Source organism: Bombus impatiens, unplaced genomic scaffold (genome assembly GCF_000188095.3).
Source record: "Bombus impatiens unplaced genomic scaffold, BIMP_2.2 scf_0548, whole genome shotgun sequence".
NCBI lineage: Eukaryota > Metazoa > Arthropoda > Insecta > Hymenoptera > Apidae > Bombus > Bombus impatiens.
The window spans coordinates 1,475,621-1,490,274 of record NT_176967.1 but is presented as its reverse complement, the minus strand read 5'-3'; the positions used below and the strand labels follow the sequence as shown (position 1 = coordinate 1,490,274).

General features: G+C 45.0%; 1 protein-coding gene across 4 annotated transcripts in view; it reads left to right on the top strand.

The window, feature by feature from the left end:
* Positions 1-14,654, top strand: part of LOC100746623 (nephrin-like) — a 101,487-nt gene that overhangs the window by 46,395 nt on the left and 40,438 nt on the right. For 3 of the 4 annotated variants that reach the window (XR_002947147.2, XM_033321994.1, XM_012388299.3), the window contains 2 exons: positions 3,013-3,123; positions 8,641-8,868. Coding sequence is in view for 3 of the 4 variants with exons in the window: in XM_033321994.1 (XP_033177885.1) it covers positions 3,013-3,123; positions 8,641-8,868 (339 nt within the window). In the remaining variant the exon portion in view is untranslated. Of the gene's footprint in view, positions 1-2,280; positions 2,811-3,012; positions 3,124-8,640; positions 8,869-14,654 lie in introns of those variants that run through there. The other variant, XM_024369296.2, reaches the window with a different exon arrangement.

The window sequence follows — 14,654 nt, the reverse complement described above, 5'->3', positions numbered from 1 at the left end:
ATATCGATGTAGCTACACATAACGGTTTGCACGCAGCCTCCGTTGAAAACGTATAGCAAACGTATAGCCATATACATACACACGACTGAATATTCGCTCACACAGAGATGGACAAACACGCATGGGTAAACAAATGGGTAGTCGGATGGTGTGGAACGACAGCTCGACGCGACGCGACGCGATGCGACGCTTCGACTATACGACGATGGCGCGCATCGTTTCGATGCACTCTCCGACCAAAAGAGACAAACCACCCTGGACGAATATAGGAACGAGACGAGGTGTTAGCGATACCAAAATCGACGAACGCATCGCACGTGACGAGATTGAAACTGCACTTTGAAATTCTCGCTTCTTCTCGAGCGTCGCGTGTCCAATCGGCGAACATCGAATCACCGTATACGATTCAAAGTGAAACGACAGTGGCGAGCATGGAATCGCTGGGTCGAGCCAGTCGCGAGTTTTAAGACTTTTTTATACCGTTCGCAGATTGCCCAAGGAAAAATGTACGAGAATCGGGAGAACATCGACGATCCTTTGGGTATTTAGTCGTGGGATTAGCAGCGTAATTCGTCGTTTTTCTTATCTCTTGGAGGCCACGATGCGCGGTTTCAACGTAATTCCCCCGACACCATGATATAAAAGTTTACGATCGAAATTCGCCAGAGGGTCTGTGCCGCGATATACACGGACGTAAAACCGAGAGCCGTTCCCCGTTTTATGGTACTCCCCCGATACGATGAGATTCGGACGAATCATCGGCGTCTCGTGACTCACGTCTTCCGGTTCCAGTCGACTAGAATTTGGGTAAAAGTTTCCCAGGTTGCTTGTGCGAACGCAACCTATGACTGAGCTTCGCGTGCGTTATTTCCCCCTCGTTTTACCTTCTACCTTTCGCCTTTCACCTTTCACCTTTCCTCCTTGACCTAGCTACCGCTAGCGTGATGGCGAAGGCAAGGATTGGCGAAAGGATTCAGTCAAGAGCAAGCGAGCATCTTATGTCGCGACCGCGCGAACCGCGTCTCTAACCTTCTTCCGCCTCTGCAAAACCAGCAACACACGAAACAGTGTAAATCGAGCTCTCCGGAGTTTTGCTTATTTACGCGCTGCTTTGCAAACAGCGGAAAGCCTTCTCGAGAGAACCGACTATGTTGCAATGTTACGAGAGAGCCGTGAGCAGCATTCTTATAAGATTTCGTGGATAGAGAAAAATTTGCATCCAAGGACAAGAAATTACGATCTCGCGGATTACGATGTACAATTACGAGTTGTTTCACGGTAAATTATCGTTGCTAACCAATCTGCAAAACACGTAACGGCAATTTTGCAAAAATATCACGTACATAGAGAAAACCATCTACCTCGTATACGTTCATCTATATCTTACAAGCCACTTGTCGGTTAAGAAGTGCGAATACACCGATATCAAAAAATAGAAAATGTGAAGACCTTCAAGAGATATTATAGGACTTGACAACTGGAGTTTGTTCGAAGAGCGAGATATTCCCTCGGAAAATTCAACACATTCGATTCGAAACAATAAGGGTAGAATGCTGTTTTCCTGGGAGGACGAAACGGTTGGCGGAAGAACAATGGCCAGTGGAAGGAAGACTACGCTTTAAGGAACAGCAAGGCCAGCTAGAAGACGTCAAAGCGGCGAGTAAACGCGCTATAAAGGGTCGCGCTATGAATGCCGGTATTAGTGCCGCTAAGCTGCCGTCTTGGGCAGTCCGAATGTAATCTCGGTCGAGATTACGACGTACGTCTTTGGAGCACCTTTAAGAGATCGGCGACTCGTTCGCTTCTTTCTTCGCTCTAGAACTTTTGTACCGAGACTGGCTCGCATCCGCGCCGAAATGGTAATCGTTCCGAAAGAAAAGATGCAAAAAGGAGAAATCTGGACGATTAAGAAGGCGCTTCTCGATCGTCGATGGGAAAAAGTAGACGTACGGGTACAATTTGAAAAAAAACGACGTAGCGAAAAACGTTCCAAGCATCCATACCTATCTGGAAAACAATCTATTTGGCATCGTGAGGAGACAAATATATATCCGTGCGCTGCCCACTACAATTAAAAGATGAAAGTGCAAACAAGAGCACTTGTTCGATGTTCGAAGAGTTCTTCCAAAACGCCTCGATTATTTTCATTGCGGAAAGAGTGAGATAGTTTCACAATTACGACCTGCATAAAGGGAAACAATTATCTCACTAAAAGTGACATAATGCGGCGGAGCAAACGCCGTAGCAAACAGGTAAAACTGTTAAATTGGCGAGCAGCGAACGAACGTCCGTTTGCACCTTCATTTTTTCATTTCACTAGATCGAGGAACCGACGACAAGCGTTCTCTCGCCTGTTGTAAATCTACGATGTAAAGTGACACGTACGTGACAATCAGAACGCGACGTTCGCTGTGGCTACACGTGACGTCGACTCCCAGCGATGATTTATCGAGTTTATATTCGCAGAAGTCTTTTCCAGCGTTTTGCAATAGCGAATCTCTCTACTCCTGACACCGCGAATCTCGCGTCCTTTTCGCCTCTTTCCGTTGAAAAAAAGACAAAGACTCGGTTGTTCGGTGCTTGTTTGCAACAGAAGGACGGCGGAAAGCGTGGATGCACGCTTCGAGTTGACATGGTCGCGGCGATAGCCAGAGGCAATTTCCATCAAGTATCGAGCGAAATACGCCGTCAGGATGAAACTCGGCCTGTTTGCGTTTACTTGGGCTGTATCGAGGACCAAGTCGATCGACGGAAGAATCGAAGAGATAAAAGAAAGCGAGAGAGAAAAAGGTCCTCGCTTCGAGAGTCAGGTAGAAGTGATTTTCCTTGTCTCGTTCCACTGTGACGCGATCGCACGTTGTTCCATTTTCGTTTTATCCTTATTATCGGCCGTCTTTCTCCGACCCCTGAACCCTTCGATTCACCCAAATTATCTTCCAATTCGATTCTATCGGTCTAGGTTGAGAAAAGGGAACGCGTCGCCGCTCACCTGGTCCCCCTTTCTGTTCACAGTGCCGCCAGCGAAGCCGATAATCTACGACGCGAAGAGAAGAGACATGAGCAAACTTCTCGAGGCCTATCCCGAAGGAGCTGACCTGTTCCTTGTCTGCGAGGTTCACGGAGGTAAGCGTCGAGTGTAAATTTTTCGTGTGCGAGATTAACGACCGAACGGCTTCCGAAACAATCTTGCAAAACGGTGTATCCCTCTGTTTGCACTCTCGTGTCGGAGCTGTCATTTATTTCGCGAGAAAATAATCTGTCGCCATGTTCCGCCCCTGTGGATTAATTGGCCGGAACCCCGTTGACTAAAGTCCGCCTCCTTTCTAATACCGGGAATAATGGATCGCTGCCAGAAATTGCTTCCAGCCGATTAGAGGGATGAATTATTATAAGTGGCTGCGCATCGTTTATAAAAAGCTGGCGGACAGTAACCGAGCATCCGTCATACTCGATCAAATTGCTCGACGACAGCGCTAAAACTGGCTTTCTTCTTCGAGGGGACTCGTTCCTTGGCGAAATTTAATAGAGAAATGGTACAACGTGCCGTCTCGTTTCGCGTTCATCGATACGTCAGTCAAACGAATAGTCTCCCAGAGTCTGTTTCGCGAAAAAATAGCAACGGAGATAAAATACGACAGCGGAATATCAATGGGATACGTCCCGGGGTATGTAAGTCGCGTTAAGACGAAACCGCGACATGACGCGAGCGACGTCTACCATGAGAAGGGAAATCTGCACGTATATGTAATCGCGCGTAAAACGCAGCACGAAGGGTGACGAATGCGCAAACGTCTTTCGAATCTTGCGCGCCGGACGAAAAATCCTATTTCCTTGAACCGCGAGTATTCACTGGAGCGAAGCCAATTCCATTTACAGCCAGCATTCGCTTATTCGAAGAAAATACGAAGTGAAATAGGCGAAAAGTCCAAGGAGGAAGGAAAAGAAGAAGAAAGGAAAAAGAAGAGTCCAGCGCGATTTTTCCAAGATTCGTCGCCTGATAGGTGTCACGTTGCGCGACAAATTCTCTGGATCGACGCCAATTTTAATCTTCGACGCGGTACTCTCTTTCACGGTACAGCCTCGTGTCTCGAGTTTGCAAACCCTTCTTAACTCATTCGATGATGCATCGATCGTTAGCGAAAAAGAAATCCGTCTATATTATCGTCTCTTGGTTGGCGCAACGCTTCTGAACGTGAACGATCGAGAGACTAGCCGTTTCGAAATTATTCGAATTCGAGACTCGCTGTTTTTCTACCGAACAATTTCCGACGATAATGGCGAAAGATGAAAATCGAAAAAAGCCCTCGAGCGGCGATATGCCAATCGCAAACGTATTATTAAACATTATTTAATCGAGGTAAATTTCCGAGAGACTCGCTATCGACATTGTTCCGCACATAAAAGTTCAGAAATATTCCATCGTTCGTGGGACCAAAATGTTTTAATTTCATTATACATTCGATATTACATCGAGCAATGGAATCTGAAAGATTAACGAGAAGCTGCCTCTGCCGGAACTTTTTCCTTAATTCAACAACGAATTTTTTCGTTCTCTCTTCCCGTGCTCTTTCCTCTGGTCCTTGAGGAAGATTACACCGACTTACAGCTCACAGCCAACCAGTCGTCGGGCCAGCCAGCCGTTCACCTTGCAGTCCTTCGGACGAGCGATTTGTCACTCCAAGGAGAAAACGAATTTCCAACTTGCTCTGAGAGTTTTCTCTTTCCGTGTGCACGGACAGGTAACCCACGACTTCCGGAAGGTTCGCATTGTCGGCCAAACTTCATGGTATCCGAACGAGATACGAGTAACCAACGAGAACTGTCAAACACCGGTCTATGCAGCGACTTACGACAAATTTATACTTTCTCCTTACTTCACGATCGTCCCTGAGTCACGGCAGTTCGCAACCGCTGCCGCTGTTCCGACTCTCCTTTGGAAATTGCCAATTCCGTACAAAGAAGTTCGAAACTTACGTCTGCTTGATGGATTACGATCGAGCAAACCAATGCGCGAGTTGTTTATCGCTAAAGATAATAGCGGCTCGAGTCCGCAAAACGGTTTCATCGCAAAGTATAATCCGTGTCAAGACCAACTGTACAAAAACTATGCGTACAAAAGGCGAACAGTAGTAAGTATAGGATAAAGTACTTGCAGTGTGTCCAAAATTCAAGGTAAGAGTGTAACTTGGCATAAGACGTGAATAATCGTCGGGATCGTTTTCAACGGCAGATTTGGGTTCGCGACGGCAAGCTATTGCTGCCAAAGTAGCGATTATTATTTGGCTACGAGCTTAAAACCAGTCGGATGAACTTGAACGAAATGTCGACCGACCGACCGACCGAGCATCCTTTACGCCTTTTCTTCCACCCTGTGATTTCACGAATCGTGAAAACGAAGCAAAAACGAGCATTCGCCGTGTCGAGAGAAATATTTACCGAAAACTTTTGTGGAATAGTTGAAATATTTTTTATAAGTGCTTCGCGAACAAAGGTGCATCCATAAAAAACCAGCGAGCCGTCGCGTCGCGTCGCGTCGTCGGTCGTCGAGGTTCTAAAAATTCCAGCGGCTCTATTTCTACGAGTGTGTTTTCTCCGATGTACGTCATGGTCGTTGGTTAAAAGAGAATTCATGAAGTAAAGAAGATCGGAATTTCGGAATTTTATCAACTCGAGACTTAAGTTCCGTAGATTCTTTTCTCAGACTTGCCGCTCTTACCACCTTTGATAAAACAACAGAAAATGGGAGGTCACTGCGCGACCGAACGTTCCTTTCTTCCAGTTAAGGTCGGACATCGAGGGCGGTGGTGAAGCGCTGTTGCAAAGAGACGAGTATTCAAAAACTGAGATAAACTAGACACGAGATTCTCTATATACAAACCGAAACTCTTCTATTATCCATGAAACAAAAAGAAACCCCGATAATCTCTTCCAAATAAGGATTCTGATTTACTTTATCTCGTTATCTCGTTTGTTATCTCATTTGGAGCGAGTTTTTGCTTTAGCAATTTACAAGGGCGCGAAACAATACACGCGAAATATGAAAAACAGGATCGTGACGATGCGGGATCGAGATGTTTAACACACCTTGGCGAGATGTCCATTGTAGCACGCATTGTTGTCGCACAATGTATAGATACCACACGTATATACTATCTTCAGCCTTTGCCACGCGTCACCTTTCTCGACTGCTGCGCGTTGCTTCGGCATTGTTAAAACGTCCGCATGAAAGTAATTTTACAGCAGGTCAGAGCAAAGTGTTTGTTTTAACGTGACTCGCGGCTAACGGTATTCCTTGCTTTAACCTCGCGGACCAACACTCGCGAATCCTGCAGCTTTTCTCTTTCATTGTTTGCTCGATCTTTACTTTTCCGGCTTTTTTAAAGTTCCTAGCGTTCCACTGCAAAGATGGGAAAGAAAATAAAATCAGTACAAACTATAGAATTTCCCGACGAATCGCGGTGGTAATTGATTTCCAGCAAATTCCGCCCGTGTGAATGGGACAGACTCGCTTAAGGACCCTTATTCGGGCAAAAACGTTATCGAAAAGTCAAAAACCCAGCTTAAAGGGGCGCAGATCGATCGCTATTCGTAACAAGACTAATTACCGCGAAAAGGCTGCCTCGTTGACGAATCTTGAAACTTGAATCGTATAAATGGCATCGTTTAAGTGGCAGCTAAACTTAGCTGCGTTATTAGGAACCTCTCGACGTAACACCATGCGCTCTATCGTTCGTGAAACGTTCCAGTTTCAAGTTGCGTCCACGAGCAAACAGTCGCGCGTAGCATTTCTGAAATTTCCAACTTTGCTTCTATCGAGAATCAAAATTACAGAAAAATCAAGTATCAAGGTATATCTAACGAAATTCGTACAGAGTAAACGAAACGATCGGGGCTTGTCGGGGCTACAAATGTAGCGAATGCGGTCGAAAGCCACTAAAATTCGCCTTCTATTGTACTTCCTTCGCTGTCGCGTAGCATTATTACGAGCAAGTCGTACTCAGCTCGCGAACCTCGTGATATATACCTGTGTAGCATCCATGATACCAGGTGGAAACCCGGAGAGCAATAAACATCCTTCTCCTCCTATCCCCAGAAATCCCCGGCCCCTTACTTCCACCTTTTCTAGTTCCGTTCTCGCAAAAGCAATGAAATAATTCCCCATCTCGCCTACCGGAAAGTCGAGAGCGTGTGACACTCACCCTCGATTTCTCCCTCCACCGGTTTCCTTCCTCAACTATACAACCCACGACTTCTGTCACTGTTAGCTCACCGGGCGCGTATTCACCTTCGAAATGAACCAAATCTTGTTTCTCTCAACGAACCGACCTATCCACAGATACTTGTGCGTTCGCGTTCGCGTTCGTCTTTACTGCGTGTATACAGTAGATATACATATTTTCGATCTAATCAAGGAAATACAGGAAGTACGCTATCGTTTACGTGATAAAATACGCCGACTCTATCGCATCGGGATCTTCCTATACTCGCGATTCAAGGAGACAAATTTGCACGGATAATTAACTCGGAGAATTAGGTGACCATATAACCGGTACATCGAGACTATCGAGATCGCTAATGTTGTGGCCGAGTAAGACCCGTCGAGCGACGTGATTGACGACTAGCTCGGAGTCTCTGATACACATTCGTAAACATGGACACAGTTTCGATACGTCGTCTACTCGGATTAGTCCAGTTACTCCAATTGTCCTAACCAACGATCAACCTGCTTGTTACGAGTAAGCGATAGAGAACACTCCGTCAGATATGGATCAACGATATTGCGGGATTGCCAAGTAAAACATCAAACAGCGATAGATCAAGCATCGACGCCGTTAGATACGAGTGACGGAGCGTGTCCGAAGCTTTCTTACGCTATCAACAACTAGCTCTTGGTCGAGTATCCATCGGTCCATTTACCCTGCTCGGTCAATGGTTACTAAGAGTCACTTTCTCGAAAATCATTTCTATCGATTATCTCGCTACGGTAAACGCTTCTCAGAGTTTGCTTCCGGTCTCAACTACTTTCGTGTGTGATCATCCCGGATCAAGGCTAGAAAATGCCGTATCATTGAGGCTCAGTCGACGGGCTTTCCTTCGGCGATACCTCTTTAAAGTACAACCTACCCTGATGAAATTGCGACTGGGAAAAATTCTTACATTCGAGAAAAGAATTCTACCAGAGGTAAAAGAAGTTGCAGAGGGAATTCTAACAACTAGGAAACTTGACCTTCCGAGGAATCAAGAATTCCGGCAATAGGGAAAAGGCGTAACAACGACATAAATGAAATTTCAGCGATAAGACTGAGACGCAAAGACACCGGAATACCAACTAGATGTAAGAAACAACGGGAAAACGTTATACGACTAACGTGTAAAGTAACGATACGTCATCAATATCGTATATACTTCTTTCAGGGGAATATGAATTATAAATTCTGTAGAGAGGAACTCGACGCATTGTAATTCTAATAATTCTCGAAATAGTTTGCGATACTTGAGATTTACTATAAGATTTCCATGAACGTAATTTTGTTCGCGTTTTCATTCGGTTGTCAAGTTCGCTGACGACTGAAGTGGCATGCAAATGCATAAGTCGCGTCATTTGTGTACGTTCTAAGATGACTTGTCTGCTCGATTTAGGTAAACCAAGACCCCGAGTCACGTGGTTTCTGGAGTCGCAGACAATCGATGCGCCGTCGGAGATTCGGGAGACCCAAGGGCCAGGAGGCGAAACCAACGTCGTAACCATAAGCAATGTGACGCTGAAGGGTCTCACGAGAAGTCACTACCACGCCAAACTGTTCTGCAAAGCAAGCAATACTCATTTAGCACCGCCACCCACTACTGCCGTTATCATCGAACTTCACAGTAAGTGGAATGACTCGCTTTCCCCCATTCTCGTTAATTCTTTATCGCGATTCTTCCTGCCCCTCCCGTTTTCGAAAGATCCAGTACACGCGCTTAGAATACCGCCGATAGCTAAAAACGTTATTCAAAAAATCGAAGGTACGAACGAAATATCAGAGGATCGCGATTAAGACAATTAAGCCGTCTACAAAAGACAGAAGATTTCAATAACGTCGTTTTATCTGCCTAAAAGAACAGTAGGTAATTTGCCCCTTCGTTAGCCGCGAAAGCCAACCCGGTTATGTTAATGAAATGATTAATAATTAACGGCGCTAATTACCCGTGATGCAGGAAATCGCTTGGTTCGAAACTCGAGTGTTTGTCCCGTCGGCACAGAGGTTTCGTCGTGCCCATTCAACCGACGCGTACACGTCCAAGTATTCTCTCTCGTTCTATTTTTCTTTCTTTTTATCTTTTATTTCCTCTTCTACTTTTTTGCAAGTTTCACGCGCGCGATCGCACATAGCATAAAAGCGAACAAAGTTCTTCGGACGAGAGGAACGGATATCGAGTGTTTGTGCGTGTATTTTTTTATCCGAATGGAGAAACGGTTGAACGTTTAACCATCGCGCGTCGAACTTCTCTACGACGGATTTTTTCCCATAAAATCTGACCGAAATGAACGAACTTCGAAAACGGCGATATCAATGGCAGCAGTTAGATTCGACGAGCTGAAATTGAAACATTTTTCAAACGATTATAACGGAAAAAGAGGTATGTGTAGTATGTTCGACAACGAACGGCCGCGCAACGCTGGAAATCACGTTTGAAAGGCAATCAAGACTCTGATGTCATTAATAACGTTACTTCTGAAATCGCCTGGCGAACCGCGACGTGCACCAATACGAATCGGTATACCTGTAACTATGTTCAATCAAATTTTATGAAATGCGTACACATATGTATGTAAATATTACAAGAGGAACCGTTTACCCAACACACGCGAACCATTGTTGCACGTTTCGACGATAATCGAGAAGAAACGCGTATTCGCATCTTGGATAAAACAGAGAAACGTCATCGAATAAATACATCGTGATAATTGCCTCCTTTCGATACAGCTGACCCGTTAGCGATTTGAATGGTCGAAAGGAACGACTTATTGCTTTCTGTTTATCGGGCGAAAACGTCGATGAAATGGGTGAACGGAAAAAATCAGACGAAAGCGAATTAATCCCAGCAAAGCGACCGGTTGATAATCATCGAAAAAGAAGAGAAACGCAAGCGACGATATATCCCGACGTTTCTTTGACGACCGATATTAAAGTCGCTACGAATCGTTTTACGATATCGACTTCGAATCGTTCTCCTTGATACTCGCGCGTTCTAAACCGCCAGCGGTTTCGAACCCAACTTTCATCAGGGGCCGATCAACGTTTTCTTTAAAATTCGCAATCGCCCTGATATCCAAAAGGGTTTCTCGCGCGAAAAGAAGGGCAAATTTCGACGCGACGCGACGCGAAACGTCCACGCCGACTCTTTTCGTATTCTCTGCACGTATTAAGAGCTGCCGTAGTTCGTGATCCGATTAAAAACTCTCCGGTTGGTTCGGCGAACAGAACCGCGATTGCAGATGTCAGTCGATGCAGGAAATTAATATTAATAATTTCATAAGCACCGGGTTGCTGGCCGACTCGTCGGTACGCTCGAGATTCATCCCGCGAGAAACTTTTCCATCGGACAAACAACTTTAAATTAAATTGCGCGCCGCGGACGGTCTTACCGCTCGTCGGATACAAGAAGAAACCGAATCGAGTAATTCTGAACGATGATGGTGTAAAAGACTCGCTTGGGAAATACGCGCTAAATGAAAACCATTTTTAGTCCAGGCGTCATAAATATCGTTAAAAATGAGAAATTCGGCGAAACAGAGAAATCGTTCATCGTCTTTCGCTTTCAATCTCCTTCGTTCCATTCTCCTCTACGTTGTTTTACGTATAGATCCCTTAAATCGGTTTTCCCACGAGGAGTACGTAACTATTATCCTATTACTCGAAGAATCAAGCTAAGTGAGAATGGATATTAACACCGATCGCCTATTTAATACAACACTAACACAACTCTTTAAACTCCACTCGCTAAACTTTCTATTATCCTACACCCTTCGATATCTTCATCCCCAGTCACACTTACGGACTACGCTTTAACGTTCACTTACAGACTCAACGAGTAATCGACTTGGCCACGACTCTCTTCAACTCTAACATCTAACCCTGGCAAACTCGAACACTTGCAAAGCACACTAACCAATTACTCAAAACTCTCAAAACTTTAATTGCTTGCACGCTCGTTTACAATTCTAGCACGTGCCCATTCTCGTCGGCGCCATGTCGGCGAGTTATCCGTTAAAGCAGTCGGCAATTTGCAAAGAAGCACGATACTAGATCGACTTTGCGATACTTGGCTCGTACACGGGATACCAAACGTCAAACCGCTTGTCGATTAAACCAATAACAAAGTGGAATGGTTAATCGTCGGACCAAGATTACCTTGCATTTTTCTTCCACGATGCCTAACGATCCAGCTGAATCGTTCGTACGGAGTTGGTAACTGGGATGCTCGATTATTCGTTGATTGGACTGAGTTAGATGAAGCACGCGGCGAATGATCGACAAGCACTCCGTTCAACTACTCGAAAGTCTAACGAGTTGAAGAGACGACTTGACGACAGACGTGGGCACGAATCGATCGTACCTTCGCCTCGCCTTGGTCGAACGCCTCGCGTTCACGTGTTTTCATCAGTGATAAGAAACGCGTAAACTTACGTAGAAACTTCGCGCAAATAGATATCTCACGAACTATTCTACAAGTACGGATATTCGAGCAAACGTCGCGTTAAGATTCGATACTAATAACATCGTTAGGAAGTTGCGCTATTAGCGAGAAATAAAATCAAAGAAAAGAGATAAATTATTTCAAGATCGCATCCTTTGAGCCGAATTCACTGATTCAAGATTCATTGATATATACATACATGCTATATGCGTGCTATATAAAACCGTAGAAGAAACAGATACATACTCGGAAATTAGCCTGCCTTCGATATGAATCGAACAACGGTTTTATTATTCTTCCGAGAGAAGGGCAGCTGGGATAAAAATGAAGTCTTTCTGCTTCCATTAATCTCAGACTAATTGGAGGTACGACCGATGAAGCGTACATCGGATAATTGGAGGATTCTTGATCGATACAGTTGAAATTCTAACGAGCCGAAGAGCTAGCCGGCATGCGTCTCTCTCCGACCAAAAATGCACCTGGCTCGAGCGAGCCTTTATCATTTGCATCGAATACATCTGCATATTTCGGAATTATCGGAATATCGCCATGTAAGATTCGAGGGTGACGGTCACATCTGGAGGAATACTCTCGCAAGTTCGACGTCCTTTCCCGATATACATACATATGTATATAGGATACACGTATATCTGATATATACATAAATCCGCAAGGACTGTGATAGTTTACCAATTTAACAAGACTGTTTCAAGAGTATATCGAGTGACGCGAAGATGACACGAACGCGACGTGACCGCGACGTGGCCAAAGATTTTCTCTCTGTGGTTCATTTTCATTAGCGCGTGGAATTGGAGAACGCCGCTGAAGAAAATTGCTCGACTTCGTTAACCAGTCGGGAAATCTCACGTTTCTATTTCTACGTCCAATGACAACAAAGAACTCATATTCGACAAAAGTCCACCGACCAATTCGCCGTCATCGAGTTCCCGTTAATTAGTAAGAAAACTACCGAACCTCTCTTCGTTTGCTCGTTAGTCTTTCATAGAAAGGAATATCAACGAAAGCGATAAGAGTCAAGCAAGAATCGAGCTGCTAATCGATCATTCGGTTCGTGGTAATAATCGACCATCGATAATAATCAGACGTACGATTCAACTTTTCCTGCTCCTTCGTCTTCGGGCGCTCATCGAACGTTTGTTCGGCGATGCATAAAACAAAACAGAAGGAGATGAAGGTCCGTCGTGTAAAAGCCGCGCGGATAGGTCGTTCGATTGTTCGTACCGCGTGACACGCTGTGGTAGGAACGCGAGGAAAATTTTACCGAAAGAACGAAACTCGAGACGTTCGTAGATCCACGAAGTAGTGAATCTCGTAACCGCGAATCCTCGCGGATGTACTTCTGGAGCGGGAGGCAACTGAGAACAGGAACGTTGCAACCGCTCTCAAAGACGAACGAACTTGATCAACTTTTAGCTCCTAATACCGTACCGAGCTCGCAGCAAGTTAATAACTTCCTGTTTTCGTACGATTATCATTGCGAAACGTGTATTTCCCCGAAGACTCAAAAGTATAACACGATCCAATTTCGGTTCCGCTACCGATTCGACGAGACGGTGAGAATAATAAAGTTTGCATCGATAGGAACGAAACTAAAACTTAACCCCTACCATTGGTATTACGTTGGAACAGTCGCGCGAAACCAAGGAAAGTTTGGTTAATTTCGATAGAAAGGTTGAGTTTCGCGAAGTCGCAAACGCGATCGTATCGTATTTGGGCGTGGTCTGCTGGAAAAGCTTATTAAACAGACCGTGCGACTCGTTTAAACGAAGAGAGAGAAGAGGTTAGCGGTAGCTTTGGTGAAAACGATACGAGCTGCGGTTTTGCCAAATTATGACAATAATATCACTTAGAATCGTGGCCGATCTGGCTAAAATTTCACTTAAGTCGACAATTCGCAGAATCGGCGCATACGGACCGTTCTTTAATGTTCGCTCGTTCCAGAGCTAACCGACTTAATCGACAAACGAGCCATTTAAACTTCTCTCCAATTCCTTTTTCTCCTTTTTCGTTCCCCATGCCCTTCTTTTTTTTCAACCTCTGCAAGGTTCCTACTTAGCCCGACTCTGGCTTTTTCCCCAGCGTGAGACGCATTATTCCCTCGTCAGTAATAAGCCCGCGAACCGTGAAACATATTAAACGCATAAATACGCTGGCAAGACGTCGAAATAAACTGTCGCGGACGGCTGGCGAAACTCCACATCCTTGTCTGTAGCCCGATTTCGTATTTCTCTCGTCCTGTCGCTGTACAAAGAGTTTTGAATGAATTTAAAGCGAGAATTACCAGAAACACGGTAGCCAAGAGGTAATGTCGAGAGAGGCGGCAAGAAAAATGTAAAGATTATCTCGTAGTTGAGGTGTGGGTATTAAAAGGCGGCGAGTCAAATTCAGAGGAGCCGTTCTCGGCTGCCCTTCCACCCGACGACATGAATTTTGATTTACAAATTAAACACTCGGCAGTTTTACTCACACTAATTTCCGCCTGTTTTTGTTTTCGTTTGCTTCTACGAGTTCTATTTATACAGACGTACCTTTCTTGCCTCTGTACGCCATAGCACCGCGTCCTGCTCCTACTCCATGCTCCACTTTTTTTACAACCTATTCCCGACACTTCTCATCGATCTTTGTTTCTGCCCTGTTCATTTCCAAAAACTTGCCTTGCCTTGCGGCGGGCTATGACCAACGCGAAACGTCGCGTCACCGTAAAGGAATAATATTTTCGATTCGTCTTTTCCGCCATCTATTGACGCTTATCCTCTGTTTACGCGACAGTTTCCTTTGATCGTTGAAGAGGAGAAACCCTCAACGGTGAAACATAATACGATATATGTGTAGTATCTTGACATTTTTAGAGTCGCGATAGACGAAAGGAAAAAAAGCGAGCAATCGACAAAAGTCTTGGTTTAATTTCCGGCGAGACGAGCACGAGATGGGAAAACTTTTTGTTCCGACAG